The 26,816-nt window shown below is 45.8% G+C and overlaps 1 protein-coding gene across 1 annotated transcript; it reads right to left on the bottom strand.

Annotated features, from left to right (window-relative positions):
* Nucleotides 1-4,390: 4,390 nt before the first annotated feature.
* On the bottom strand, nucleotides 4,391-26,659 carry rbm46 (RNA binding motif protein 46). Its single transcript, XM_070855158.1, has 11 exons — nucleotides 26,551-26,659; nucleotides 24,950-25,130; nucleotides 24,394-24,550; nucleotides 23,922-24,051; nucleotides 19,543-19,640; nucleotides 16,494-16,926; nucleotides 10,979-11,178; nucleotides 10,261-10,363; nucleotides 8,701-8,715; nucleotides 5,952-5,976; nucleotides 4,391-4,619 (listed from the first exon to the last, which is right to left on the bottom strand). Exons 1-11 carry the CDS (start codon nucleotides 26,633-26,635, stop codon nucleotides 4,391-4,393), a joined length of 1,656 nt encoding a protein of 551 aa, XP_070711259.1. The 5' UTR covers nucleotides 26,636-26,659.
* Between the last annotated feature and the right edge of the window lie 157 nt (nucleotides 26,660-26,816).

Genomic DNA, 26,816 nt, shown 5'->3' with positions numbered 1-26,816 from the left:
ACACAGCTACCCGACATCTCATCACTGGTTCTAAACCAGAAACACTTTTTGGTTTCAGTTTGTGATCAAACTTCTTTCTTAAAGCTGGTGTGACACTTTAAATTTTCACACCAACTTTTAAATAAATAGGGTCACATTAATTAACATGAAGTCTTTTGGTTTTTACAGATTTTCTTCCTTTTAGCGCTTCTTTCCTGATTTTCGATTTGATTAGGTTTTGTTCTCTGGATTGTTAAATAAATAAGACTTAAATTTGCGTCAGTAAACCGATTACAGTTGGAAATTAAAAACAGGTTAAAGGAAAATCACAGTGCGGTGTGTGCTTTGGGAACAGGGACAAATATTCTAACCTATAATCTAGTTCTCACCCACTTTTAAAGCCTCAAAACTAAATAAAAAAAACAAGACGTTTCTTTTTTCTTCCTCTAATATCGACAAAGTCAAGTAGAGTAACTGAGTAGCTGCTTAGAGAACTTTCTATACAGATTTTCTATAAATCAGCCTGAAACTTTGAAGCAGCCGACTGAAACACAAACTGTACAAATTCATGTATTCATATGTAAAAGTCGTCTCTGAAGAGGTTCCCAGGGGCCTGAACTGACAAACGGCTGAAGGAGAACACCCATCAGCTGATCAGTCTGAACCAATCAATGAACATGAAGAAGTAAAGAGAAGACTTTGCCAGAAACGGATCAATAAAACTACTTCAAACCTTCAGAGTCGGAGTGAGAGACTGTGTGTGTGTTAAATGGAACATTTGCCCTCGTTTGCTTTGTGAAATGACCGTTTGTACAACAGCGGCTCCGCTCGGCTTCTAACTTCTTTTCCCGCTGATAAACACTCGTCCTCCTCTCCGGCTCCACATTCAACAGTCTAACAAGTGAAAATATGAAAAAATCCAACTTAAAATTTCCTGCAAATGTGGGTTTTCAAAATAAAAGTTCCATACGTGGTGGGGAAACGCTTATTTTTACTCATCAATTTATCTATTCTAAGAGTCTAAAACTAACTGAATGCTTCTGACTTTGATTTCCTGGTAACTTTTTCTTTGCTGGACCGTAACGTCGAGGCCGTGAGGGCAAACATAAGGAAAAAAAACCCCGTCTAATGGTGTTATTTTTCCTTTTTCTCCTCTTCTCTTTTCTCAGTGAACGTGGTTTAAATTGGAGTAAAACGCCGTCAAGAAATAAAAACCCTCAAAGGGCTTTTCTCCCCTCTTCATCCTCGGATTTTTTTTCTTCCTCCTTCAGATCACGAGAGCCTTAAAAATCTACAAAAACACAATCCTGAAGTGGGTCAGGCAAATTGGGAAAAGAAATTCCCATTTTCTTGTTTCCAACCTTTGGATTCGTCTTGATGACCAGTCAGCTCTTTTCAGCCAATTAGGAGGCATCAAAAAAAAGGGCTGCTGTTCTTCCTCCTCTTCTTCCTCCTCCTCTTCCTCCTCCTCCTCAGATGTTAATTCTCTTCACCCGAAAGCGGCCTTGTTTGTAAAATCAGTCGAGCGCTTTAAATCTTGCCTTTAAGGCCTGTCCGTCTGTCCTCCCTTCAAATAACTGGGGCTAACACAAACATGAGGGAGACCAGCAGCTACAAACATTCCTCTGAAAGAAGAAGAAGAGGAGGAGGAAGAGGAGGAGGACAGATAAGTCACCCCTCTCTGTTTTTAGCTCTCTCCAGAGACGAGTGGTGTAATAGGAGCATGAAAGGAAATGGAAATCAGACTGTAACGTAGTGGGAGAGGCTTTTTACTTTTTTCTGTTCTTTCTCGGTTTTTCGCTCGACTGAAGCTGAAACTCCCCGACTGAGCCTGAAAGAGGCAGGTCACACTTCTGTTTTTAAGCGTGGTTGTCCGAGCTCCTTCTCCACAGTCGGTGTTTTACCTACAGCAGATGGTGACCGGCACAGACGGCCCTTTCTGTCAGGGAACTGAAGCTGTTCTCTCTTCCTTTACGCTCACTGCAAAGCCACCAGACTCCATTGACAAAAGCATTAATTTTACCACACAGAACACAGGAGTGTGCCTCACTGCTGCTGCCTCAAACAACGAACAAACACGTTAGTTCAGGTCCAAACTTAACATTTAAAAAACAACAAAGTCACACAATAACACAGAGAAATTAACCAACAGAGGCAGCAGCAGAGCAGCAGCTAGTGTGTTCTGTGAAGTTAAATTACCATTTTTGTCAATGGAGTCTGGGCTGCTGACTGCCATCTACTGTAGGTAATCCACTGACGATGGAGAAGATCCTCAAACATCCACACTTCACAACTACCCTTTAACATTTTACCCTAAAAACGTGTAGTAAAGCTTGTAACTGTCACCGAGGAGAGGATCGCTTCACAAGCCTGAACTATTACGATGAAAAGCTTGTTTTTATCTTTAAAATCACATTTTTTGACCAACTTTGGTGTCATATGGGTGTAAATTTGTATCTTTCACCTAAAGACAGAGAGCAAATGGAAAACAATGAAACTGGCACCAACAAGTAACAAAAGAACCAGCAGATTTGACAGCAGGGTCGTGTAAACACTCAGTATGGACGTGAGTCCTGTGTCCCTGCTGTGGCATTATGGGTAGTTTTGGGTGAGCCATGGCGGTGGGAGAATGAAAGCAGAGGAAGAGAGCAGGAGGCCGACACTCTGACATTTAGCAGAGGTCGAGAAAAGCCTCCCGGCGTTTTATCGGTTAGATTGGTCCTTTCTGTGAAATCTAAACAGCTTCTATCTTTGTTCTCCGTTAGTTTGGTTTTCTAAAATCACAGGCGATAGAGAGGAGAAGCTGAGCGGCTGAGCGGAAACTAAACACCGTCCGCCTACTCGTCCCTCACCTTCCGACGGAGATAACGTTTAAAATAGACGGAGGAGTGGAACAAACAGACGGGAACGGCTCTCTGTTTGTCCCTCTGAAGGTCCTCCAGAGGCGGCACATCGCGAAAACACAGCGTCAGGAAATATAACAAACAGTCCTGCCTTCCTTCTCTCCTCCCGTCCTCCAACCGTCCCCTCTCAGTCGAAGCTCAGATGAGAAGAGGCCTCCTGCAACAACAAGGGATGACAGCTGGAGTCTGTGTGTGTGTGTGTGTGTGAGAATGTAAAGACTCTGAAACACATAAAAGACTACGAACATCAAAGGCAAACACTGCTGAGGAGGAACGGAGCAACAGCAGCTTCAATCTTTGATTATCAGGTCTGGAACGATGAATGTTTATGCTCACTTGCTCCGTTAATCAAGTCTTCATGCTAACCAATCTGAATTTCTGTCAAACAGCCCTTTTGACTGGCAACTGAATTCGTTCTCTCTCCTCGTCTCCTCGCTTGCTTCAAAGCCACCAGACTCCATTTACAAAACCACTAATTCTACTTTGTGGAGCGCAGGAGTTCGCCGTGCTACCGCTGCCTCAGTCAATGAACTAACACGTCTGTTAGGATCCAAACTAAACATTTTAAACACCAAAGTTGCATAATAACTCAAACAAACTAACCAGTTAAAGCAGCAGTAGACCAGCAACTCCTGTGTTCTGCAAGCTTAAATGACTTGAAATGTTTTTATGAATGGAGTCTGGTGGCTCCAATGTCAGTTTGTGTAACGCTATATTTAGAATATTTTCTCCGCTTTATATTCCGCCAGACAGACTGGAAACTGAGGCCTTTATATGGCTCGCCTCCAATCCACCAGACTCCACTTACAAACACTTACATTTTACCCAGCAGAACATAGGAGTTGCTGATCTGGTTGCTGTGACTTTAAAAAGGCACTTTAAAAAGGTTAGTTTGGATGTGAACCAAACATTAAAAACACAGACATCCTACAATAACTCAAACAAACAAACACATAAAAGCAGCAGTGGACCTGCAACTCCTGTGTTCTGTGAGGTAAAATCACTGTTTTTGTGAATGGAGTCTGGTAGCTCCAACAGAGACAGAACAGGCTGTCTGAATGTGAAGTGGTGAAAATAATCTAAACATAACGTTCACTTAATCTGTTTTCTTGCTGCCTCCGTCTGCAGCAGTAGATTGCTTAGCCTTCCATTTTATGTTGCTCCATACTTTTTACTCCACCTCATCTGTCAGCTTTAGCTACTTCACACATCACAGTTTTTTCCAGATGTGTTGATGGTGAGTATTTGTGATAAACTGAAGGATGAAGCGCCACTTTATGGGCTCAGAAAATCCTCCTCCTTCGGCTAAATAATCAGTTTTGTGGCCTCTTGGATGAGCTGGAAAATGCATCGTCACAGAGCTGAAAACAGGATGTTCTCAGTAATATCAGAGCAGAAACATCATCTATAACACTAAAACCCTGACAGGGACCGTGTCGCTGCACTGGAAGTGAGGAGGTGCATTTTGCTGAGTCTTTGGTGTAAACTAACAGTAATGTGTCTCACCGTCAGTAGAAAGGCGACTGGGGGCTCATGTAGAGCCTCTGTGTTTGGGAGGTGGGGGCGGTGAGCGTGGACAGAGAAGAGAGGGGAGAGAGGGGAAAGGGGGAGGGCGGGGCAGGAGGAGGAGGAGGAGGAGGAGGAGGAGGGAGGCAGGAGGTGAAGGCTCTGCCGCTGCAGGTCAGCAGCCCCGGGCTGGTGGCGGAGGGGGGGACAGCGAGCGGAGGAGAGGGGCTGCTGGGAGGATCACAGGAGGCGCCGCTCAGTAAGGACGAGTCTGGAGGGGAGGAACAGAGCGGGTGAGACAGACGAGTTCAGGGGCAAAATAAGAGGAGAGATATGGGACGAAGGAGAGGGACATTTCTAACCCTGGATCTTCTCTGTCCACATCCTGGTGTGTGAGTGACTGGTAGGTAGTAAAAGTGTTGGAACTGGTCCAGTAGATCACCTCAGCCAGCAGCCACCAAACGGGCTGCAATGGCTGCAACGTGATCCTTTGGGACAACTGCACCTGATCACAGTAGGTCCACTAAAAGAGCTTGTTTTAGCCTCCAGAAACCAGAAACATGACTTACATCACCCAACTGACAGACACCAAACTCCATTGAAAAACATCTGTAAAAGAGTTGCTGGTCTGTTGCTTCCTAAATTGGTTAGAGTGTTTGTTTCTGTGCTACGTTGGTGTTTTTAAAGGGTTCGTTTGGATTCCAACACAATATCTGTGTAACACACACGAACACAAACACTGAACTAAATACGGCAGCAGAGCAGCAGCTCCTGTGTCCTGTTCTCTAAAATCCCTGTTTTAGTGAATGTAGTCTGGTGTGTGTGCTGTTTGTGGTTAAACCAAAAGGATCTTCCAGGTCTCTCTCTGTAGGGATCCTTTCCATGATGCTGTCACACACTTAGAATAACACTCTGAGCCTGTCAGTGGATCAAACAAGCTCTTTTAGTGGACCTACTGTGATCTACTGGACTACTCCAGGAAGTCTGGTATCTGAAGTAGGTGGTGTTGGTGGTAACGTGCCTAGAAGAACCGACGCTAGCGTACGTGGACATGGCCGTCACCAACGCAGGTGTCAGAGTATCAGAAAGCTCCATCAGAAATGCACTCAGTGATTCGCTCGGCTTCAAGGTCGCTAACATAAGGTAACTTTAAACACGAGTGCAACAAGCCGAAACACAAATAAAGCATTTTCTAATTCCTGAGAACTGTCTGCAGGTGTTTATCTCAGGCTGCACACAAACCCAGCAACCCTCATCAATAATGAAGGAACGACTGACAAAACCAACTGGGGAACACAAATGAACAGATCCCCAAATGTTTCACGTGTTGTGCAGCACCTGTGCAGAGCTGGAGTTTAATCACACTTTTTAAAAAAAAAGCAGCCATTTCAGTGTGTTGAGGCTAAAATCACCATTAATCATTCATTCTGAAAATTTACTCATTTCAGATGCAATTATCCCCAAAAACTCCTAAAAATACATGAGATCCTGCAGGGACTGGCAGGACGGAGAGAGATAAAGGAGGCCTGAGAGGGAGAGGGAGGAAGGGGACGGGTAGAGGACGTGGAGGAGGCGTTCTGTATCCTCGCTGGCTTAGATACTCCACTCCCTCAGAGACACCCGGGAAAATGAAAAATGGATGGGAGCGTGAGAGTTTGATTAAAAGCATGCACCATGGGGTGGACCTCCAGGAGCCCAGGCACTCCCGACTTTCCTCCTCACGTTAAAGGAAAAAAAAAAAAAAAACTACATCTCGTGCCCAGAAAAATAAAAGAAAAACCTTTTAATTGCGTCTGGGTTGGCTGGTGTGCAGAGACACCAGAGAGCCACGGTCACACAGTCCTGCTTCCTGCAAGTCAATTAGGAAAACCATTTGGACTCATTTGGATTCAGCCCCTTTGTGCTCCAGAGCTCCCCTCTACCGGCCGATGAGGAGGATGGCTGGACTCGTGCTGCACTTCCCCAAGAGGACCAGTCCGTTTTCACCAGGAGGGGAAGCCGAGGAACAAATCAGCCAAAGAGAGGCATGATGGGGGATTTCTGAGTCTCTTAATAAAACTGAGCCCGCTGCAGCGGAGAGATGCAAATTAGTGTGTAGTGGAGGTCTATAGTGTGTGTGTGTTAGTTAGTCAGTGTGTTAGTGTGTAGTGGAGGTCTATAGTGTGTGTGTGCTAGTTAGTCAGTGTGTTAGTGTGTAGTGGAGGTCTATAGTGTGTGTGTGTGTGCTAGTTAGTCAGTGTGTCAGTGTGTAGTGGAGGTCTATAGTGTGTGTGTGTTAGTTAGTCAGTGTGTTAGTGTGTAGTGGAGGTCTATAGTGTGTGTGTGTTAGTTAGTCAGTGTGTCAGTGTGTAGTGGAGGTCTATAGTGTGTGTGTGTTAGTTAGTCAGTGTGTCAGTGTGTAGTGGAGGTCTATAGTGTGTGTGTGTTAGTTAGTCAGTGTGTTAGTGTGTAGTGGAGGTCTATAGTGTGTGTGTGTTAGTTAGTCAGTGTGTCAGTGTGTAGTGGAGGTCTATAGTGTGTGTGTGCTAGTTAGTCAGTGTGTCAGTGTGTAGTGGAGGTCTATAGTGTGTGTGTGCTAGTTAGTCAGTGTGTCAGTGTGTAGTGGAGGTCTATAGTGTGTGTGTGCTAGTTAGTCAGTGTGTCAGTGTGTAGTGGAGGTCTATAGTGTGTTTTTGTTTTTTTTTAAATACATGGCAGAATCTCAATACTTTTGGAGTCGAGCTGTTTTTTAAAGGTCTCATATTCTGCTCATTCTAAAGTTCACACTTGTTTTTGCAGGCCCTCCTTCAACAGCATTACACTGTTTAATGTTCAAAAAACATCAGAGCAGACGTGGCTGCAGGGGTCAGGGTTCTCCTCATGACATCTTAGAGGGAGTCAAATCTAAACGTGTTTTAAATACAAATTTACCAGAAGGTGCAGCAGGAGAAAGAGAGAGAGGATGATCTCTCAGCATAACGGGGAAACACATTTATGTTGAAGAGACATTAACAAGTGACTAATGCATAATATGAGACCTTTAAAACAAGACGACAGACACATAAACTCTCACATATCTGAAAATCGTGACCATTTTCTTTCACACACAAAAGTCAACCTTGTCAGTAATAAATAAGTAGGAGAACATTAACGCTGGAAAAGCTCCACTGTAAAGCAGCAGGACGTCACAGGTTCAGTCTGGATGTCTTACTGTACTGAGTCACTCTGGGTGAAAGTCATTTTCCTGTTGGCTGCTCAGCGTTTATCTCCTCCGATGCTGTGGAAGTGAGTGACTGAGCGGCGCAGATGTTTAAATGCTGATAATTGGTCTTGATTTGTCTCCAGCCGGCGTGCTGTCAGCCCCTCTGCAGGTGATGTTTACTTTCAAATATCTCATTTTGAGCAGAACTCCTCAAAGGTACGGCATGTCGCTCCTGCAGCCAGGCTTTGAGAGGCGCTGGCACGGGCCGCGTCGTGATTGGCTCAGAGGGAGCTCCAGATGGCGCCGGTTCAGACTCCGACAGCTGCTACGACGCAGTTCAGACGACACGAGGCAGGACGCGGCTGCCAAACCGCTCTGAAGTCAAACTACTTTGCTTTGCAGGGATTCAAACGGTCCCGCAGCACCCAGGTGACCCGGTAATTAAAGACACTGACGCCTGCGGGGTCCTGAACTTCTGCAAAACTTCTCTCCCTGCTGCTCAAATCAGTGTGCTGATTACCACAAGCTACCCGACTAAGACGTCTCTCTTCCCCTCATCAGGTAGAACTTGGTGAATAATAATACATGATGACAGTTAGACTGGGACTTTAATATCGTGCTGCTTCAGCTCCAGGCTGCTGAAACAGGTCACCAGTACAAATGGAGGGTTTCTGGGCTCAGATTAAAGTGGGGGGAGGCACTTCTTCCACCAGACGATCACAGGCATGTTAGCGCTCTTCGTACGTGCAGGAAGCACCCAAACCTTCAACAACAGATTTTAGACTTGGTTTTTGTTTGCCCAGCTTTTACATCCCATAAGAACGAGAGGGCGACATTGTTCCCGTGATGACAGCTGTGGTTAACAAGCCGCTTCCATCAAGAGGGAGGAAAAAGGGGACGTCCTGACACCAAATCACTGAAGGTTTAACATAGAACTGAAGCTTTCTGGTGCACTCGGGCCGCCTTTTCAGTTTTTTGACGCTGGCACAAATCCTTCCAATTCATCCTCTCCAATAAAGATAAATAAAGAGTGCTTGTGCTTTATATTCAAGAGCATCATTTCATTGCTTGCTGGGGATTCAAGGGGTTTCAAGGAGGTTTTTTCCTGACACTCTTCGGTCCTCTGCTGACAGCGGAAGCTCCTTCCTTCCTCCTTCGCTCTGAAGTGTCGATCAGGGGAGCAAACGTGATTAAATGTATATATATCAGCTCTCCCAGTTAAAGAAAAGGTGTCACGCTTTTTATAGCTGGGCAGGTAAGTGAAAATGTCCAGAAAAGGACATGATGACTCATTTCAGTCAGTTTATAATGCTGGATACCTTCATACCCAACATGCTGATAAAAGGTGACAGAGATAATTTTACAAACAAAACAATCACTAAAAGGATTCTTGGCTACTGAATGTGTTGAAATAAAATGACTTTCAGTACAAATAATTCATGTGAGGTCCAGGGGGAGGATGGAGAATGTTGTGCAGTGCTGCTGTGGACGGTTGTGCACTAAATTGTGAATATTTTCACTGCTTTAACTTGGGGTCTCTTCGCTCGCTTCAAACCCACCAGACTCCATTCACAAAACCAGTGATTTTACTGCGCAGAACATGGGAGTTTGCCACGCTACCGCTGCCTCAATCAATGATCTAACACGTTCACTTGGATCCAAACTGAACATTTAAAACACCAAAGTGACACAATAACACAAACAAACCAACCGACCGACCAAATGCTGGTTGTCCATTATTTCCTGTGTTCACTACAGTTAAATTACAGTTTTTGTGAATGGAGTTTGGTGGCTATGAAGTGAGCAAAGAGAAAGAGAGAGAGAACGTCAGAAAGGGCTGTCTGAAATATTCTAAATATGGTGTACACTTGTGTGGCCCTTTTTTTAGGAGGTGAAAGTCCATTTTGCTGCTGCCCCCATCCACAGCGGGACTCCTGCCTGCTTCTCCTGTAGATAATACACCGACAACACACTTCAAATACTCCAAACTAAACGACGAGCAGCAAAGCTAAAGTTAGCTCCCTTTGGACGGGCTAATGCTAAAAAGCACCATTTAAAGCGGCCGCAGCTGAAAACAAAGAGTTTACCTCAGTTTGTTTCACTGCCCGAGTCTCTGAACACGAGATCAAGCATCAAGCAGATTGTCTGATTTGGACGGGTGCAGCGGAGGAGAGAGGCCACCAAACAAAAACTTCTACACAATTCAGTCACGTGCCAAATTGTTTTTTTAACACTGACAGACGCCCTGCTTTGTGGAGCAGAAAATGAGTGTTTACCTACCAACCCCGGGCAGGTGGACCCACAAGTCCAACACTCAGCAGGAAAATTCCATACCAGCATACTAAGCTCCTGTGCAGCCTGCCTCACCTAAAAACACCTTCTGCTGTGTGTTTCTACGGCATATCGCACGTGTAGACAGTGTGGCAGCACACACAGCAAGTCAACATCCAGGGCAAACAAACAGCCAGACAGGCTTTATGTCCAAGAGCGGGATGTCAGCGTCTGGGTGAACACAGCACACAGACACACACACACACACACACACACACTAATCTGCAGCGGGAGTGTGTCTGTGTGGTTTTACACCTTAGTTGCGAGGACCTACCTGCATTGTGAAGGACTAGGTTAAGGTAAAGGGTTCGGGAATGCATGCATGTGTGTGTGTGTGTGTGTGTGTGTGTTGAACTGTACCCAGGTTCCACAGGGTGGTCTGTGCAGCCAACTCTTTGGCATCATCCAGCAGCACACACAGCTTATCTGGGATGTAGGTGCTTCGTGTTGACATGATCACCACCTGCACACACACACACACACACACACACAAGAATCAGGACCTGTGATCACGTTCACGTCTCCATCAGACTGAACAGACTCAGGACCTGCTGCTGCTCTCCTGAAGGGGGGGGGGGGGACACACCTGGCACAGGTACAGGAAGTGACAGTGAGGTGGAGCGTCTCTCTGAAGACTACTGTTGACCATTGTGATGTTTAGTTTTTCTTTAATGTGTCTTCATCATGTCCTTACTGAGAGTTTTTACATGTGCTGTACGTCTGGTTTCACATGTTTTTACTCCAGCAGGAGTAGCTGCTCCCCTCGTGGCAGCTAATGGGAGCCCGAGTACAGCACAAGGAATAAAGAATAAATGAGGTAAAGTGGCCTGAAGTGAAGTGAGGTGAGGTAGAGTGAGGTGAGGTGAGCTCAGGTGAAGTGATAATAATGCACTGAGGACTCTCGACAGAGAGAATAGTTGTCCGTGCGAGTCGCTGGTGTGCACTCCTCTGCATTACTTCATACATAAATCTCCATCTCATCATGCTGCCTCTCCAGCCTGGTTTGTTTCCAGAGCGTTGCTGCGCACAGACAGGAGTTTAAAATCAGTGTAATCGTGCGTTAGGATGGTGTAAAGACCTTGTAGAGCAGCAGCAGCTTCCCGTCCTGCCCCGGCGTGGAGTACAGGTGGTACTCGGGCTGCGACCAGTAGTTTTTGCGGCAGTAGAAGTCGAGCAGGCTGACGGCAGAGCCGATCTGACTCTGCTTCAGAGACAGCAGGCTGGTGGGGGACAGGGGAGTGCCGGGAAACAGGGGGAACACACACCTGTCTGGGTCGTCTGATGAAACACACACAGAGACAAACAAAGAGAGGCGGGATTAGCAGCGGCGCTCATTAGACATGCTGACTAAGCCCCAAGATCCGAGGATTCAGCTCTAATGTAACCAGAATCTGCACTGCGAGGACAAACAAACAGACCTCTGACTGCACTGACTGCACGCTGGGCTCTGCCAAAACACACGTGACCGACACTGAATGCTGTCCCTGAACGCATCCCGTGTTGACACAGATGGACGAGCGGAGCTCCTGCTCCTGCTAGACAGCACTCACACACCAGCGTTTCCCCAAAGACCTTTCAGCGGTGCTGCAGTTCTACTTTGCACAGTTGGAGGATATTTAGCACGTCCGCTTCAGACACGTTGTTCCACAGCTGAAGATGCTGAGGTTCATTTAATATTCATTAACAGTCCTTTCACTTCCTGTAAACTTTACTGGAGATAAAACACTTCAGGTCTTCCTCAGGGGAAGCTGAGGAACAAAGAACGTTCCAGACAGAACCAACATCTGCTCAGGTGAGGCCAATCAGGGAGTGCGAGCTGTCGGCCAATCAGGGAGCGTTCATTTACAAACAGATTAAAATAATAATCATAATGCGCCTTCTTCACAGGTGTAGATAATGAAATGAGTGATGGCTGAATTCCATTTAGCTGCTTTGGTCTCAGGGTGCTGGCGTTGTGCAGGCTGGCTCACTGTCACTTGGACAGAGTCACTGCTAATGTTATTACCACCACCTGTGCTTATTCCTACTGGGACGTGTCAAAATGTCTGCTGTGAAAAAGGCCTATTAGCCCAACGGTGGATTTCACTGGTTCACTGAACATTTAAACACCAGAATCACACAACACCACAAACTAACTGGAGGTACAATAAGCGTTTCACTAGTTTTATTGCTTTACCTTGGGGTCACACAGCCCTTTTGAGGAGCACAGAAGCCGTTCTCTCTTTCTCTTTGCTCGCTTCAAAGCCACCAGACTCTATTCAGAAAACCAGTTAATTTTACCTCACAGAACACGGGAGAGCGCCGTGCTACCGCCGCCTCGATCAATGAGCTAGCACGTTCATTTGGAGCCAAAACTAAAACCAGAGTCACACAATGACACAGAGACACTAACCAATCGAGGAGGAGAGACCAGCAACCCCCGTGTTCTGTGAGGTAAAATGACTGTTTTTGTCAATGGAGTCTGGTAGGCATTGGAGAGAGCAGCTTCCCCATTGCAGAGGGCCGCCTGACAGCAAGGTGAAACAGTAAAAATAACCTTAACGTATCAAACAGCTGAGCAGATGTTGAGTTTCCGTGCGACTGGTGGTGAAGTAAATGTTTCTAAACTCTTCAACATCAAACTCCAGCGTGTGATTCAGACGCGAGCAGAGCGGGACCGTCACCAGTTATCTCTTCATTAGGAGCCGCTGACTCAGCTCTGACTCAGCTCTGACTCAGCTCCATCGCTCTAACTTCACGTCTCCATCGCTCACAGCTCATCAGCCTCCTCAGACATGTCTAATCTCCTGAGCGTCCCCTTCTCTTTCATTACACTTTCGCTTTCTCTCTACAGTTCTACATTCATGTAGGCTCTGTTGGCAATAGGTGAACAACCAGCAGTGTGACAAGCATTAGCTGTCAGTAAACAAAACACTCGAGCTGCTACAACCACTGTGATACATTAAACATATCCAGTTGTGCCAATTATGTCATTAAACAAGCCGAGGAGCGCTCTAATTAGCAAATTCCTCTATGTCTCCCCGCTTGTCTAAAACACATAATGTGGAGTTTATCTCCGAGCCCGAAGCGGCTACAACAAACTCTGGTTTTCACGATTAAATGTAAATGTTTGCTGCTCCGTCGGCTTTGCTTGTTTTAAATTATTCATTTTCATTCTGTTGGGTGACGTTTCAACAGTCTGCACGACACAGGCTTCGTAGCACTTCTGACAGCGATACATCACTGTCAGACTGACGTGGCGCTTGTTATTTTTAATAATTACTGTGAGTAAATGGCCGACTGATCTGCCACAGAGCTGCTCATGCTGCTACACGCTGAGCCCAAAACACAACATACAAGTAGTCTTCTTAAGATAATCAGCCCATCAAAGCCTCGGACGCTTCTAACAACACATTCTCCCCTTTCCCGTCCACATCAACTGTGTTTTAGAATATCTCTGTCTGCAAGACGCTTGTGTCGGAAGTTACATTAGAGACCAGAGAAGAAGGTTGAGAGCAGACGTTTGTGGTGCGTTATGGTTCAGGATCCATGTGTGTGTGTGTGTGTGCGCTTGTCTTTGATGGAAAAACATGCTTGATGTCTTGATATACATCGTATCAGCTTTTAAACAAAACCACTTGAAGATAAATCCTAAAAGCTATATATATATATATATATATATATATATATATATATATACACACACACAGTGGTTAACAAATGTCTCAGACCAGCTGTCATCAAAACGAGAAAACACAAATATTTTAGAAATCTGAAACCTGATTGTTTTCATGGACTTTTCCACCGTCTCTTTTGTTATTGAGCTCCAAATAGTTCCCAGCTGTTCCCTCAGACTTGCTTTGGATTAAATTAGTGTGAGATCTATTTTTTAATCCAATAAATCCCAGATCTGTTCGATAGGATTCAAGTCTGGACTCTGACTTGTCCAGTCCATCAGTTCCTCTACTCCAGATTCCTCTTCCATCATTTCAAACACATCATTGTGATTAAAGAGCTGCACATACTGGAGGATTAACCATCACAGGAACTAAAGAAATATTCTGGTGATCAGCAATACTGTTAATTTAGGGCAGGGGAGGGAAACACCTTCCACTGGGTGGAGGTCTGACACATTTGTTCAGCTCTGTATATATAAGAATTAAAACATCCCAGACTGTGTTTGCTGATGAGAAAGTTAGACCACAGTGTTACCACAGTGTTACCGTGGTTACCTTCCTTCATTGGTCCAACTCCATCGTGGTTTCAGATGGTTTAGCGAGCCGTGTTTCCGGTTTGCCGACCCCCCGATCTACTGATCAAAACTCCACATCAATGTTCTTCCTCTACCACACGAGCCCTGGAGGCTCCGTATGGTGAAGCCATCAAAGCCAAAAGTCTAAATCTGCAGACCTGCCTCGAGCACCTGACAGAAGGACGTCACGTGATCAACGGACCCGTCTGATGTCACAAGAGGAGCCGAAGCTAAACGAAGCGTTTTCACACATTTAGCGGCCGATGGAGCAGAAACACAGAGAGAGGACGCTCTTTGCTCAGTCAGAGTTTGTCTCTAATGAAAAGAGATTAAAGAGTGCATTTTAAATCGTATGTCCCTTTTAAATCTCGTCCTCTCTCATTCCCTTCATCCCCACCAATCTCCTTCTCTATTCAGCCAACAGCACGTCTCTCCCTGCCCCCATCTTTCCTCCCCCCTTTTCCCATCTGAATCTCTAAATCTTAAATCTGTCTCTTCCCTCCATTATATGTCTAACTCCCAAAGTGAATCTTTAATTCCTCTTCCCAGGAGCCCCTCTCTCCCTCCCTCTCTCGTCTATCCCTCCCCAAATCTACCCGTATACTTCCCTCCCTGTAGTAGGACGAGCAGCGGCTTACTGCTCCAACATCTTCCCCCTCATAAATATTTCACAGTCCATTTGTGGGAGAGATAACTGGGAAACTTTTCTCATTTTCAGAAAATGTCTGTGGGTGTCAGGGAAGTGGGGTTTTGTTTGGTCAACAGATTATTATCGCTGCTCTAACAATACAGGAGCAGGACTTGATGAATGTGGTTTGTAATGGAAGAGACAAAGTCTAAACCTGCTCAAACTTATGAGATTAGAAGCTGAAGAATCGCCACGCTGAATCAAAGAGAAAGACGCTCGGGCTGCATCATAACAGCAGAGCTGGAGACATTTAACCAATTCTTAATATTTTAATGGTGAGAACGCACTCGCCAGACCATTCGGTCAAAGATGCACATGGCCTCTAATGATACGGAGACACTTCCTGTTTCCTGAGTGGGCGTGGTCTCCTGGTGGTGAAGCAGACGGGGCTGTGGGAGCATCAGCTAGCTACCACAACGTGTACTGAGTCTGAATAACATTAACATACAGACAGCTGTTAGCCTGTTAGCTTCCATGCTAACTAGCTTTGGACTCCAGCTTTCTCTTAGAAACAGTTTGTCTTTGTTAAGCGTTAAAGCACACAGTGGGAGTTTTGGGTGTTGGTAAATGTTGCCGTAACATCACTCTGACGATATCTGTGATGCAGCTGTAGTCTGTATAAAGAAGTGGACGTAGCTTCTGGGTCTGAACACTTCTCTCCTCATTTATCAGCTCAGGGAACAGTTTCTGCTCTCAGTCTCTAGTTTACAGTCTTCTTCAGTTCATTTAGTCAATGATGGTCCATTTAGAGGAAGATACACCAGGAAGAAAAACCAAGATGGCGACACCTGTGAAGATGAACTCAAGGCTTCAAAACAACGGGCGACCTCATCGTGGCCACATTCACTTCCTTTACACAGTCGATGGAAGCAGGTCTCCAGCAGTAAGACACCATGTCAGTGTCTCAGAGTTCAGAAGACCTGTGTCCTGTTAAACTTAGAATCAGAACCTGTGATCCCGTTCACGTCTCCATCAGACTGAACAGACTAGTTAAAGCCTGTTTCTGTGTATTTTCCACTGATAAAAATGTGTTGTTGTCTGAACTTTGAACAAAGGCTACGGCCAAAAAACAGACAGGAAGCAAGTCTTTGAGTTAGAAAGGAGAGCCTGAGCTGAACACCTCCATCTGTGAGGACCTCATAACCATTCACCTCACGACTGCCTCTGCTGTGTGAAGGCCTGCTAAAGGCAGCAGCCTGCTGACTTTATCATCATCCACAGTCAGAGAGGAGCAGAAGAACTGAGCACAGACTAATAAAAAGTGATGTGGAGGTCGGCTCCAGGCTGCACGGCACCATCTGGAACGGAAAAGATCGTTCTGCTCCAAGTGAAGACGTTTAGGATCAACAATTAATATTTCAGCCATCTTTTACAGCTGGCTGCACGTGAGCATTAGGAATCGGCTGGAAAGGGCTACGGAGGAAGAGTATTTCCTGGTCCACATCCAGGGTCTGAGGACAGAGGGGGTCGGCCTTTGAGGCAAATGTGTGATATGTGATGTCGAGCTCTATAAACACAATTAACTGGACTCACCCCCCCCCCGTTCAGAAAATATGGTTGAACAACAGTCTGCTGTGATTAGTCGGACAGCTCAACCACCATGACCACGAAGATATTTTATGTTATGAGTTCTCACACACACACACACACACACACTCTACACCTCCCTCTCACCTCCTGCTCCAGAGTAGAAGGGGCTCCCCAGGCGAGTCGACAGGGGCAGCGTTCTCAGTGGAGAGCATCCGTCCACGGCTCCTCCCACCATCCGTCCTTCACCCCTGTGCAGGAGAAATGTCCCGTCCCCTCCTCCTCCTCCTCCTCCTCCTCCTCCTATGTTGTTTCCCAGGTACCCCCGGCTGTTGTACCTCCTCCCGGCCACGCTCCCCTCTTTGATCCCAGCCGGTTTGGCCAGCGTCACCTCCAAGCAGGCGCCATCGATGTGGGCTCCGTTCATGAGGCTCAGCGCCGTGACGGCGTCCTCGCGGCTGCGGTAGTGGATGAAGGCGTAGTCGGTGAGCTTCTTGACTCGCTCCACGGAGCCCGGTTTGAAGCAGGAGAACTCCAGACGAAGAGTCTCCTCGGTAGTGCTCAGCATCAGGTTACGCACCTGAACCATAGACAGAAACACAAAAACACTAAGAGGATAAGTCCAGTGTTTTTATACTTGAGTCCTACCTGTACTGGTACTAAAAGTGTTGGAATTGGTCCAGTAGATCACCTCACCTCCTTGTTTGATCCACTGACAGGCTCAGAGTGTTATTCTAAGTGTGTGACAGCATCATGGAAAGGATCCCTACAGAGAGAGACCTGGAAGATCCTTTTGGTTTAACCACAAACAGCACACACACCAGACTACATTCACTAAAACAGGGGTTTTAGAGAACAGGACACAGGAGCTGCTGCTCTGCTGCTGCCTCCATCAGTCAGTGTTTTTGTGTTATTGTTTGACTTTGATGAATTTAAGGGTTCAATACAATATTTCTGTAACTCACAATAGCACAAATAACTTAACTGACGGAGGCAGCAGTAGACAGAAAATCTTGTGTTCTGTGAGGTAAAATTAGTGTTTTTGTCCATGGAGTTTGGTGGCTGGCTTGTACTTGCCCTTAACCAATACCTGTTGTCGCCTCACAGTCAGCCTGTTAAAAATTATCTAAGAAAAGATTTTATTTTAAGGAAACCTTAACTCTGTTTAATAGGTAAATCTTAACCGAAGGTGTTTTGCAGAAAGAAAGCCTCAACTAGAACTTTAAAAAGGTAAATAAGTGTGTTTTGTACATCTGATGTTACTTTAAGGACATTTTTACTCTTTAAAGGATTTTTTTTAAAGGACAAATCCTGATTTCAGGTGTTTGTAAAACTGATTTTATTCCAAGAAAATCTTAAGTTAAGGTGTTTTGTGCAACCGCGTCCGAGATCCCAGAAAAAACACCAAACCCACTTCACTACATGCCTCGCCAAGTGGTTATTGTTTTCAATTCAAAGGCTCCCCGACCCTTTAAGTTCCCCGTTCCCTCCGTTAACCTGGACGTCTTTAAGATAAGGGGGTCTTTAGGTTACAGAGCCCGCCGTTTAAGTGAGTGAGGAAGAGGAGGGAGACGAGGAAGACAGCAGGAATATAAAAGGCAAAAGATTCCACTGCAGTCGGAGAGAAAACGGCCTCCTGATGAACTCATTTCTCTCCGGTCCTCGGAGAATTAATGGGATTTCCTGACTTCTCTTTAGATCCCTCTGCTGAGATTTCCATGAAAGTCGACACGAGCCGGAAAAGAAAATCATCTGTTAGACAAAATAAATATGGAAACATAAAGACAAATAAAATATAAAAGAATAATCATGAGCATTTTCACATTTTTTGTTTCATTCATTTCATATTTTTTGTATTTTATTTATATATCTTTTTTTTTTTGCACATAGATCAGTTTTCTGTTTTCTTAATTATTTTTATGTGTGATTTATTTATGTGTATCCCTTTATTTTTCTTTTATCTATTTTCTTTATATGCATTTTCTATAATTAATAATTCAATAATGTTAACAACCATTATTTATTTGGTTTCTTTATTTTTCCATATTTTTTCCTTTTTATTCATTTTATTTTCTTACTGTTATTCTTATAGATTCATTTTTAATGGCCCTCTGACTCCACAGTAAAAGAATATTATAAACATTTTAATTTTTCAAAATTTATTTGTGAATATATTTATTTGTATTTTTCAATTAAAAATATATAATTAGTTTTTTTCTGTACATATTTTAAATTTGTTTTTATGGCTTTTATTTATTTTTATTCCTTTATTTTCGTATAATTAACAGTTGTTTTTATCACTCTTCAAACACACCAGACTCCACTGACAACAGCTGTTGTCAGTATTGTCATCTTCCAGATGGCTCTGCTCGCACCGATGGAGAAGACGGGGTACAACATGGTGCAGGAGAGCGGGCAGAGGAAGTACGGTGAAGGGGTGTGTGTTTGTGTGTTTGTGTAAAGACCATGACGTGTAAGATCTGTTTAGTTTAACCACAAACAGCTGTTGTATCCCTCTCTGCACACACACCAGACTGCATTCATGAAAAACAGGGATTTTACCTCACAGCACACAGGAGCTGCTGCTCTGCTGCTGCCTCCATCAGTCAGTGTGTTTGTGTTATTGTGTGACTTTGGTGTTTTAAAGGGTTGGTTCGGATTAAACAGAATATCTGTGTAACACACAATAACACAAACACACTAACAGATGGAGGCAGCAGCAGCTCCTGTGTCCTGTTCTCTAAAATCCCTGTTTTAGTGAATGTAGTCTGGTGTGTGTGCTGTTTGTGGTTAAACCAAAAGGATCTTCCAGGTCTCTCTCTGTAGGGATCCTTTCCATGATGCTGTCACACACTTAGAATAACACTCTGAGCCTGTCAGTGGATCAAACAAGCTCTTTTAGTGGACCTACTGTGATCAAGTGCAGTTGTCCCAAAGGATCACGTTGCAGCCCGTTTGGTGGCTGCTGGCTGAGGTGATCTACTGGTGATCTACTGGACCAGTTCCAACATTTTTACTACCTACCAGTCACTCAGACACCAGGATGAGGACAGATACTTTACCCTTTAATGAGAGAAATAAAAACCTGAGTCTGTTCAATTCCCTCACAGGAGATTCTACTGCAGCAGAACATTATTTCAGAACACACACACACACACACACACACACACACACACACACACACAGGTGTACTTACATAGAGGACCCTGACCCGCTGCATGACCTCCTCGTCCACGTCTTTCTCAGGCTCGGCCCAGTCCACCTGGATGGAGTGACCCCACAGCTGGAAGGTTCCTGTAGAGCACAGCAGGTTCCTCACAACACCATCAAACACTGTGTGTGTGTGTGTGAGACTCACACTGATCGTACACCTGCATGTGTCCACCATGCTGATGTGTGTTTGCAGTCAGATAAACAGCCTCAAGTTTCCTTCCAGAGGTTATTAAGGATAATTATCCATCGCTGATATAATCCGCCGTTAGGTGACATTTATCATTTTAACCAGCAAACACAAACCCGCTCAGCTGAGACTTCACCAGCTGGCTCAGGGCTTCTTCCTCTAGGGCGCATCGACGCGCTGCTCTGAATAATTACTGCAAACAACCTGCGATCAATCCTGACGATTCTCATCTGATTATCAGTTTCACGCTCAGTCCTGTTCTTTGACAAAACAGCATAAGAAGCCCAACTGACTGTTCCTCTGGTTCATACGGGGACGGTCAGGTAGGGACAACGGGGACGGTCAGGTAAGGACAACAGGGACGGCCAGGTAGGGACAACGGGGACGGTCAGGTAAGGACAACAGGGACGGCCAGGTAGGGACAACGGGGACAACGGGGACGGTCAGGTAAGGACAACGGGGACGGTCAGGTAGGGACAACGGGGACAACGGGGACGGTCAGGTAAGGACAACAGGGACGGTCAGGTAGGGACAACGGGGACAACGGGGACGGTCAGGTAAGGACAACGGGGACGGTCAGGTAAGGACAACAGGGACGGTCAGGTAGGGACAACGGGGACAACGGGGACGGTCAGGTAAGGACAACGGGGACGGTCAGGTAGGGACAACGGGGACGGTCAGGTAAGGACAACGGGGACGGTCAGGTAGGGACAACGGGGACGGTCAGGTAAGGACAACGGGGACAACGGGGACGGTCAGGTAAGGACAACGGGGACGGTCAGGTAAGGACAACGGGGACGGTCAGGTAAGGACAACGGGGACAACGGGGACGGTCAGGTAAGGACAACGGGGACGGTCAGGTAAGGACAACGGGGACGGTCAGGTAGGGACAACAGGGACGGTCAGGTAAGGACAACAGGGACGGTCAGGTAAGGACAACAGGGGACGGTCAGGTAAGGACAACAGGGACGGTCAGGTAAGGACAACAGGGACGGTCAGGTAAGGACAACAGGGACGGTCAGGTAGGGACAACAGGGACGGTCAGGTAGGGACAACAGGGACGGTCAGGTAAGGACAACAGGGGACGGCCAGGTAAGGACAACAGGGACGGTCAGGTAAGGACAACAGGGACGGTCAGGTAGGGACAACAGGGACGGTCAGGTAAGGACAACAGGGGACGGCCAGGTAAGGACAACAGGGACGGTCAGGTAAGGACAACAGGGACGGTCAGGTAAGGACAACAGGGACGGTCAGGTAGGGACAACAGGGACGGTCAGGTAGGGACAACAGGGACGGCCAGGTAGGGACAACAGGGACGGCCAGGTAGGGACAACGGGGGACGGCCTTCACTGAGGGTCTCTGGACACACCGGGGACACGTGTCCCGGTTCAGGTGGATCTCTACATCATCTCTCATCATCCTTCCACTGCAGCTCAGCATGGAAACACCAAAAGGGACGTTTATACTAAAGAGACCCTTTAATTGGCAGTGTTTGATGTGTGATGTGACCCAGCTGCTGGTCACATGTGTAAGAACTTCTCCTGATGCCAGTGCTATAAGGAGGTGCTGCTGAGCCTCCTACAGTAGCTGGACCACTGGACCACTGGACCACTGGAGCATGAACGTGAACTTTTCTGTTGCATCTTGTCTGAGTTTGTAAATTAAAAAAGTAGAATTGTGGAAAAGCTCCTGCGGGTGAAGTGGACTTTAAATTGATGATGAGAGGGGCGAGCTTAGGTCTGTTTACAGATAAAATAACCACAGGATAAACAGCCCAGTCAATTGAACACATGACCAATCAATGTGCTACATTACACATTGATGCTAAAGTCCAACGCTGTCCTGCAGCAGTTCTGCCCATTGATTTGCACTAATTCCCACAACAGACGACCAGCACGGCCCACAGACACATCAGCCAAGTCTCTAGTTTATACATCGCTGCTGTCTCACTCGATGTATCATATCATTAGTGTGCTGCACAGCCTCACAGGGAGCCTTCAGTCTTCATAGCCTTCGACTTCGCTGCTGGTTTCAAACCCTTGTAATGGCTGGGCCACAGCGCTGTGTGTGACTGGGACGCCATGTGTCTGCTCTAATAAACTCTTCAGGGTTTATCGAGTGCTGGACGGCGCAGAAACAATGGCGTTGGACTCCTGTTTGATGTTCTGTGGTTGGAATTGTGGTTGTATTTCCTCAAATACTGGCGGGGGCCTTCGTTTGAAGCAGGCTGGTGTTATTTATCATCTTCTGCTTGATCATTATATTTGATCACATTGAAGCCTCCTTGTTGTCTGATCTGCTCCTATTTGGCCCGTTAGTTACTTCGTTATGTTAATGCAAACATGACGGAAAGGATGCCTACAGAGAGGGAGATCCTCTTGGTATAACCACAAACAGCTCTCGGCACCAGACTCCATTGACAAAAACAGCAATTTTACCTTGTAGAACACAGGAGCTGCTGGTCCACTGCTGCATCGGACAGTTCGTTTGTCTGACTTATTGTGTGACTTTGGTGTTTTAAAGAGTTAGTTTGGATCAAACACAACATTTGTGGAGCAAACAATAACACAAACCAACTAACCAACAGAGGCAGCAGTGGACCGGCAACAACCGTGTAAAATGAGGTTTTTGTCAAAGAAGTCTGGTGATCACATGATGTTATACCACTACTGTCAAACAGGGTCCAGGTTTAAAAATAGTGGAGTTCTCCTTTAAGGCTGATAGACTGTCTACACTGGGCTGCCAGTTTATCCTTTTTATTATCCACCCAGCTCAAACTTAGTCCGTCCAATCCCACAGGGCTGTAACAAATCCTCCTTCAGGGAGCTTCACTTTGGGTTGTTTCAGAGCCACTGATCCAACTATACACACGTTTTCTGATGCTGTTGGGTCGTGCTGCTTTATACTGACAAGATGTTTCTAGTATTTTAATCAGAAATTAATCCATCCATGGCTTTCTTCATTAATAGATTTCAGCATTTGGCTTCTAAAATGTCAGAAATAGAGTAAAATATCCAGATAAATACAGTCCAAAACCCCTAAATCACTGATCTATTATCACAAAATGTTTAAATTCAAATGAAGAAGTTGTTACAAGGAGCTGTTTGGAACAACAACATGTATTTCCATGACCTATAAATGTAACATAACAAAACAAATAATGTCAAACCCACTTTAGATCTCAGACTCTTTTGCACTTCTGTCAGAGACTTTTCTTTGTAATTATCATTTTGTAGCCAGAGCTCCTCAAATGTTTCTCACACTTTTTCTGGCAGCTTTATTGAATATAGTGAAACTATAACTAATGAGCATGCAGAGAAACAACCAGAAGAAAAAAAACTACTGATAAAATTACCACTAAATAGAAAATTACGACTAACAAGATGCACAAAACTCCCAGATTTTCCACTAATTGGCCCAAAAAGTTAAATCCCATCCCTCCCCCTGTGTGGAGTAGACTTCAGGGACTCTCCTGATATCCCATGATGGAAGCCACATCCTCCACAGTGACCACAAGAGACCGAGTCTCCCCCCCAGCTGAGCTCCTCCTGGAGGACGGCCTGATAAAGAGGCCCTGGAGGAGCTGCTGCTGCTGCTGTGTCCTCCTGCCTCCCTCTGCTGGACACAGACGGGAACTGAACCCGAGGGGAGAAGCAGACGGTAGAGAAACGCTCCAAAGTCCTACTTTAAGTGTGAGCACAGACGTATGAGCAGCAAAACGTAGTGAGAGTGTTGAAGCAGAAGCAGAGTTTGGTCCCTGTGGCTGATTTATTGTTCTTATCAGTGTTGGAGCTGCACCACGTGGAGACTGTCAACTACTTTATATACAGTCCAACCTGGGGGTCGGGCCCCTCCACAGGGTCCCCGGGTAAATCTGAAGGGTCGTCACATGACTCAGAAGAGGAGAGAAGAAGAAAGACGGCTCTGATACACACACGACACGACACGACACACTCTGATGTCTGTAAGACGTCAGACACTGAAAATGTTGAAATCACTGATTAATCTTTGGTCTTTGTGGTGAATCCTCCCTCTGGAAAGTAACCAAAGCTGTCAGACACATGCAGTGCAGGTAAAGTACGATATTTCCCTCTGAGATGTGGACCAGTGGCTTCATAAGGTAGCGTAAAGTGCCTCTAAGTTGTTCTTGAGTAAATGTACTGTGTTACTGTTACCAGGGATGAGCTTCCTGCGCGCCATGGCCGCCGCCTTGTGGGAGTCGTACTCTACGAAGGCGAAGCCTCGGTTCCTGCTCTTGTCTGTGGAGCTGGGATACACGATCACATCCACCACGCCGTCCGTCACCTGGGACACACACACACACACACACACACACACACACACAGACAGACAGACAGACAGACAGACAGACAGACAGACAGACAGACAGACAGACAGACAGACAGACACGCACACACACACAGTGAAACATGTAGGAGGTGTTTCCTGTGTGTTTCTGGAGGTAGATCTAGTTCACAGTAACATCTGCACATGCTGCTGTTGTTAATGAGCCAAACAAACGTTTTACTGCACCACATTTATGAAGTCACCTCCATCCAGCTTTAAGCCACATTACTTAATTTGTGTTGTGTGGGATTAATCTGTCTCCATGGTTACGCCTGTTGGCTGGTCGCCGTGCGTGCGTACCTTCTTCATCTCCTCCATGATCTCGTCCTTCCTCTTGTCTTTGGGGATGGAGCCGATGAAGAGGCGGCAGTTGTCCAGGCTCACGCACACGCCGATGAACTTCCCCGGGCGGATCTCGCAGTTGTCCAGCATCTGGATCGCTCTCTGAGCCGCTTCCCTGGACGCCAACCGGCAGCCATCACCAACACGTCATCAATGAGTCGGTCCACTTGAGTATTTCCATTTAATTCTGTTTTTTACAACTTCACTACAGTTTACAGGCAAATATTTTACATTTTAGTCAATAAAAACACTAATAATATTCCAATGATACGATGTAAGGGTCCATTCTGTAACAAGTACATTTACTTTAACACTTTAAGTTTATTTAACTGTTAATGTTTCTGTATTAACAGTAAACTTGTAACAGAGTATTTTACTCAGTGTGGCAGTCTGAGCTCCTTCTCCACAGTCAGTGTGTCACCTACAGTACATGGCTGTATTTCAGATATTTAGAAAAATAAATCACCTGAGTGTTTGAGCTAAAGTGGACAGTGTCTGTGCCCGAGCCGCTCACCTGTTGGTGTACATGACGAAGGCGTAGCCGCGGTTCTCCCCGCTGAACTCCATCATCAGTCTGAACTCGTAGATCCGGCCGGCTCTCTCGAACAGCGGCACCAGCTCGTCTTCGTACAGGTCCCTGGGAATCTTCCCCACGAACACCTCGCAGCCCCGCGGGGGGGCCGGGCCGTCCCAGCCTGCAGCGCGAAGAACAGTTTCAGTAAAAACAAGCGGCGGTCAGTCAGCTGATCCCTGTCTGGTGTGGCTGAAGGCCTGAATCTCCCACCACCAAACTACATTCATTTAAAGCACAATTTTACAAGCTGACAATAGTTACAACAAGCATCAGCCCACCAATCGGCCGTCAGCTCAGCGATAACAACAGAAATGAGAATTAGAGTCAATCTAATTATCTTGATAGAGATTTGAAGTCACAGAATGTCTTTAGCTGATTTAATAACCGACCTGAATAAAGGCGGTCACAGTTAGTCAGGTTCTGGATGCTTTGAAGTGAGACGTCTCTATAATCCTGTTGGTTTCTTCTTGTGTTTGGCCTTTGTCATGCATTAATGGGTTTAAGTGATGACGTCTTGTAATTTCACTCACGTCTCAGGTCTTCTTTTAACAGATTACAGAGCTCTCGGGGGCTTTATGTAATCAAAGAATGTATTATTTGGGTTATTAATCCCTCAAACGCAGCTGGATCTCCCCTCAGATGACTTTAATCAGACATTCATCGGGCGTCTGAATGGAAATTAGATTACGGCATGTACACATTCCTCATCTGCTCAGTATCATCTTTGCGGCTCTGGCGTATGACAGACATGTTTACATGTGCTCCTCTGATGTTCGGAGTGTGTTTATTAAACGAGTCAAGCCTTCGTCTGGCTGCCATCCACCAAAACTGGAGCTTTGTGAAAACAGGAGGCTTGTTATTTGGGTCAGTTCCACCTGAAAAGCATTTCCCATCAGCCAGTCTGGCACCCAGAGGCTGGCTGGTTATCAGAATTATTACACACTTGTTTCTCAGTGTAACTTTCCATAATTATTACAATCCTGATATTAAAGGACAAGTCCGGAACTCGTAAACTTGTATTCTTCTGTCTAAACGACTGGTAGATTGTAAAAGTGTTGGAATTGGTCCAGCAGATCACAGTAGGTCCACTAAAAGAGCTTGTTTGATCCACTGACAGGCTCAGAGTGTTATTCTAAGTGTGTGACAGCATCATGGAAAGGATCCCTACAGAGAGAGACCTGGAAGATCCTTTTGGTTTAACCACAAACAGCACACACACCAGACTACATTCACTAAAACAGGGATTTTAGAGAACAGGACACAGGAGCTGCTGCTGCCTCCATCTGTTAGTTTGTTTTGTTGTGTGTCTCACAAATATCACGTTGGATCTAAACTAACCCTTTAAAACACCAAAGTCACACAATAACACAAATAAACCAGCTGATGGAGGCAGCAGCAGACCAGCAGCTCCTGTGAGGTAAAATCCCTGTTTTAGTGAATGTAGTCTGGTGTGTTTGCAGAGAGCGATACAACAGCTGTTTGTGGTCAAACTAAACAGATCTTACACGTCATGGTCTTTACACAAACATAAACACACACACCTGGCGGCGGTCCACCGTACTTCCTCTGCCCGTTCTCCTGCACCATGTTGTACCCCGTCTTCTCCATCAGGGCGAGCAGAGCCATCTCTTTGCCGCAGGACGCCTCGAACTCGTCTTCACCTTCCAGCGGGCAGATTTTACCAGAGTCCCCGTCCACGTCTCCGTCCGACTCTCTGTCACCGTCTGTCCAGCGAACATCAACATCAGGGTTAGCTGTCTGCTTCAACACAATTAATACCCTGAGCCACAACTTGCTTTTCTTATAG

Source organism: Pempheris klunzingeri, chromosome 23, assembly GCF_042242105.1.
Source record: "Pempheris klunzingeri isolate RE-2024b chromosome 23, fPemKlu1.hap1, whole genome shotgun sequence".
NCBI classification, from domain to species: domain Eukaryota; kingdom Metazoa; phylum Chordata; class Actinopteri; order Acropomatiformes; family Pempheridae; genus Pempheris; species Pempheris klunzingeri.
This window is presented reverse-complemented; position numbering and strand designations above follow the sequence as displayed.